This window comes from Lycium barbarum, chromosome 12 (assembly GCF_019175385.1).
Source record: "Lycium barbarum isolate Lr01 chromosome 12, ASM1917538v2, whole genome shotgun sequence".
In the NCBI taxonomy this organism is placed as follows: Eukaryota; Viridiplantae; Streptophyta; class Magnoliopsida; order Solanales; family Solanaceae; genus Lycium; species Lycium barbarum.
This window is the reverse complement of record NC_083348.1, coordinates 4496617-4501575: the sequence shown is the minus strand read 5'-3', so window position 1 is coordinate 4501575 and position 4959 is coordinate 4496617. Positions and strand designations below refer to the sequence as shown.

The following is a 4959-nucleotide window of genomic DNA, read 5'->3' as shown; positions in this document are numbered from 1 at the left end:
ATTGATTTTTTAAAAAAAAAATATTTTTTTGTAGAAATTTACAACTGTGACGTCATTAAATAAGTACCGAAAAATATATTTCGAGCTAAAATGATCATCGAATCTAACTAGGCAAAATTAGATGAACATAGAAGCTTATTAGATGACTTTTGAAAGACAAAATAGAGTGAAACTGCTTTAATAGTCAATTACTATAAGTTGAGAGCATTCACACATTCTACTATGTAGAAATAATAGGCTAGTAATAGTAGCAGCAAACCACAGCCATAGAATGAGTGAGAGGCTATCTCTGATCCATAATCTCATCCACTGTCTTTTTCTCTCCATCCTATCTTCACTAAATACATGTGCTCCTGCATTCTCAACTGACCTGCTTGTGCTAGTGAATACATAACAATAATGGCTTCGGCTGCTCTATCAGTAGCCAATTCTTCTCTCCAGGTCACCAACAAAGGATCATTCTCAGAATTCTCAGGGCTGCGCACTTCATCTGCTGTTCCATTCGGAAGGAAATCTAACGATGACTTGCTCTCTCTCGTTGCTTTCCAGACCTCTGTCGTAAGTACTGCATTTGCAAATTGGACTGAATTTATATTACATTCATTATGTAAAGAATTTTATACTAAATTTACCTATTGTAGGGAGTTACCCGCCTTATTTTTCAGCCTACTAATTCTATAAGTAGTGGAGTTAGTTACCTGCAGTTATATCTTTTAATCAACCTGCAGCATAGCATGAATGTTACATGCATCTAAGTTTGAGTGATATTGAGATTCGTGGGCAACAATATATTTGTTCTAGAAACCAAAATAGTTACTAGTAAGAACAAATGTTTCTTTCAGTGTATTGGGAATCAAGAATTTCATATTTCTGATCATCTGTTCTTTCAGTGTTGCATACGTGTGTGTCTGTTTGAGTTTGTGTCTCGTTTCTCATCTTTTCCAATTGAAGATATTCAGTACTGATAAACAATTTCTTTGCATTGCTCATTCCAACATTAAAAGAGTTTGATTATTTGGGTTAAAAGTTGAAAATCTTTTTGCTGCAAGCTAGTGCTCGTTGGTATTTGAAAAGCTTAAAAGTTCTATTTCAACTAATTAATCACAAATTATTTGGAAGTGCAATTACCATGAATTGCGAAACTCTTGTTTATATGTTATTGCTTGGTGGTATTCACTTGGAATAAAACGTAGATTGGTGGAGGAAAGAACAAGAGGGGAGTAGTTGAGGCCAAATTGAAGGTAGCCATCAATGGATTTGGAAGAATTGGAAGGAATTTCTTGAGATGCTGGCATGGCAGGAAGGACTCTCCCCTTGATGTCATTGCCATCAATGACTCTGGCGGTGTCAAGCAAGCTTCTCACCTCCTCAAATACGACTCTACCCTCGGCATATTTGATGCTGACGTCAAGCCTGTTGGTACTGATGGCATCTCTGTCGATGGAAAGGTCATCAAAGTCGTCTCTGACCGTAACCCCATCAATCTCCCCTGGAAGTAAGTCCTTTTTTGCACTAATACAACATTGCAGTGATAGTAATGCGCTTTTGTTAAGAAAATAGTTTTGATAATGCTCAATACTATATAAGGAGACGACAGCCGTAAGTTCTATACTAACATAGTTACGTTGTCCAGGGATCTTGGCGTTGACTTGGTGATCGAAGGTACCGGAGTGTTTGTGGACAGAGAGGGTGCCGGGAAGCACATCCAAGCTGGAGCTAAGAAAGTGCTGATCACTGCCCCCGGGAAGGGTGACATTCCTACCTATGTCGTCGGTGTCAATGCCGACCTTTACAGCCCTGACGAGCCCATCATCAGCAATGCTTCTTGCACCACCAACTGTCTCGCTCCTTTTGTCAAAGTCCTTGACCAAAAATTCGGTAATATTTTTTCTCTCTATGTATATTTTATACAAGCATAATACTGCCTCTGTTTCAATTTATGTGACAATCTTTTCTTTTTAGTCAGTCTTAAAGAAATAACGTCTTTCTACATTTAGTAATAATATGACTTATAAATTCTTATTCTGTCCGTAATTAGATAATTAGAGCCACACAAATATCTATATATGACTTATTTTAGACCACAAGTTTCTTCAAAAATCTTTCATTCTTAAACTTCATGTCCAGTCAAACACCTTCACATAAATTGGGACGGAGAAAGTATTAACTTGCTTAGCAAAGAAGAAACTAGTCCGGTATGAATGGATTCAGAAAACTAATCTACAAGAATTTTCCTTGGCTAGGCATAATCAAGGGGACCATGACAACTACACACTCCTACACTGGTGACCAAAGGCTTCTTGATGCAAGCCACAGGGACCTTAGACGTGCAAGAGCTGCAGCTCTCAACATCGTGCCAACCTCAACTGGTGCAGCTAAGGCTGTGGCCCTTGTCCTCCCCAACCTCAAGGGGAAGCTCAACGGCATTGCCCTGCGTGTGCCCACCCCAAATGTCTCGGTGGTGGACCTCGTCGTTCAAGTATCCAAGAAGACATTCGCGGAGGAAGTGAATGCTGCATTCAGAGAGTCTGCTGACAATGAGCTTGCTGGAATTCTCTCCGTCTGTGATGAGCCCCTCGTTTCAGTCGACTTTAGGTGCTCTGATGTTTCATCAACTGTTGATGCTTCACTCACCATGGTCATGGGAGATGACATGGTTAAGGTTATTGCTTGGTATGACAATGAATGGGGTTACTCACAGAGGGTGGTTGATCTTGCTGACATTGTTGCCAACCAATGGAAATGAAGTATATGAACATGGTGTTATCTGTTAAATATTACTAGCTTAATTTTTTGCTTTATCTGTAGATTATATTACTTCCTTTTTCTGAAAATTGTAACGACAACCCAGACAGTCTTCTATCCTAAATTTGTGTAATCTTATCAATTAATTTCAAATAATGTTCCTTTTTCAAAACCAAAGGTAAATGTTCTTATTTCTACTTATAGAAAAAGCACCGACCGACCTGATAAGGAACATTAACAGGGAAGAAAAATATACATAAGTTTCACCATTCCATGTTATATATGTTGAAGACTAATTAAATTCAAGACAAGTGTCTCAGAAACAAGATTTTCCTTCCTATATTACATTTTACGTTAAAACGAATTAAAAACAAGTCCTCACAGATCACCATAAAAGTGGTAAAAATCTGGTGATTATATTATAATTATCATCAGATGCTGCATGCATGATTGAACTGCTCAGATCAATTTCCTATAGTCCGAACGGTGTGCCACTTGCCCACAAAATAATGAACGGTAGTTGAGAGTTTGTAGTTAATGTACAATCTAATTTTAGAATAGCAGTTTGTTTAAGTGTTCACTGGTGTCCATAATTGAACTTACGCTGTGATGTTTGATGCAATGATCATGAAGAAAGAGAGCCTACCACGAGTTCTCACAGCTTTTCTTGTATGAGTTGACTATAAGAGGGATCGAAATGTGATGTGTAATAGCTAAGGCCAATAATATGAGTCCTCAACTTAAATGATCCCAAAAGTGGGATTTTGACCCAACCCACAAAAACAAAAGGTACAAAAGTGCCTTTTGAGCACTAATTTTGTGTGCAATAGGGGTTTAATAAAACGCCGGACAGTCCCTTCACCACCCGATCGGTCCCCCCACCTTTTACGCCATTAACACCCAATTTCCGAGGTCCCACGTTCCAAAAGTGTCATTTTAGTGTTATTTTTTAACTCGAAAGTCAATATTCTCGGTATATTCAAGTCAAGGAACAAGTTTCGAAGCTTGGATTTCGGAATAAAGCGCCGCAGAACTCGATTTCAAAAACTCAAAAACAACATTTAATCTAGGTATTTTACTATGAATTTTCTAATTACACGGTTAAATATATTATTATCCTAAGCATGACTAATGTTTAATAGTCGCGGATTTCGGAAATAAAAAATTTACGCAATTTTTTTGTGCACAGTAGGGCTGTCCGCGCCAGCCCAGCCCCTTTTTTCGTTTTATTTTAATTTTTTATTTGTTAATTAATCTGATTAGTTAATTGTTAATTATTTATTAATGATCTGTTAATTTTAAATTATTTGTTAATTGTTTGATTATAGGAAAATATACTAATCTCCTAATAATATCTTTATTTGTTAATTATCTAATTGTTAATTTATTTATTTGTAAAATTGTTTAATCCATGTTAATTATTAATGTGCTAATTAGTTATCTAAGTATATGTGTTAATCTAATTTTATTCGCTAATTAGTTATCTAATTTTATTTGCTAATTAGTTATCTAATTTTATGTGTTAATTTGCTAATTAGTTATCTAATTAATTATCAATTGTTAATTAGAAATAGTTAATCCTTAATATTATATTTGGTAGTTAATTGTAGTTAGTATAATAATAAATTGACAATTATTAATTAGAAATTGATCCTTAGTTTAGGATTAAACAACATTAGTTTAGGATTAAAAATTTCATTAATATAATATTAGTTAATTGTAGTTAGTGTTATACCCCATTTAAACGGGTTAAATTAGAGTACAACATATTAGAGATTCCTAAGTTGCTTTATTTCAAGGAGTCGCCACCTAATTAGTTTTTAAGGTGAATTAGGACACCTAATTATTAACTAAGGTAAAGCTAACTAAACCCCGTTAATGGTCTGCTTAATTTAATTCTAGGTAAGAGTTCTAATTATCCTAAAGGGAAGGGATTAGGCATCCTCTAAGATCCGTTAACTACGATTTACCGGCAAAACTTAGGTTAATTAATTAAGGTTAAAATATAGCTTATAAATATTTCCAAACTTTTAAGGGAAAAATAATGTTGGTCAAAATAAGATTTACAAAAAATATAATAAAAGAAGACTTAAAAGGCTATTTTAAACAAGATTTATAAAGGTTGTTAACGAAAGAGTATAATAGTGCTATTTAAAATAATACTTATAGATATTGCTAAGGCTAAAAAAATGCAATTTAGAATAAGGCTTGTAT

The 4959-nt window shown here is 35.0% G+C and overlaps 1 protein-coding gene across 1 annotated transcript; it reads left to right on the top strand.

The window, feature by feature from the left end:
• Positions 1 to 280: 280 nt before the first annotated feature.
• Positions 281 to 2922, top strand: LOC132621892 (glyceraldehyde-3-phosphate dehydrogenase A, chloroplastic-like). Its single transcript, XM_060336363.1, has 4 exons — positions 281 to 558; positions 1194 to 1495; positions 1634 to 1878; positions 2244 to 2922. Exons 1-4 carry the CDS (start codon positions 400 to 402, stop codon positions 2744 to 2746), a joined length of 1209 nt encoding a protein of 402 aa, XP_060192346.1. The 5' UTR covers positions 281 to 399; the 3' UTR covers positions 2747 to 2922.
• Positions 2923 to 4959: the final 2037 nt, after the last annotated feature.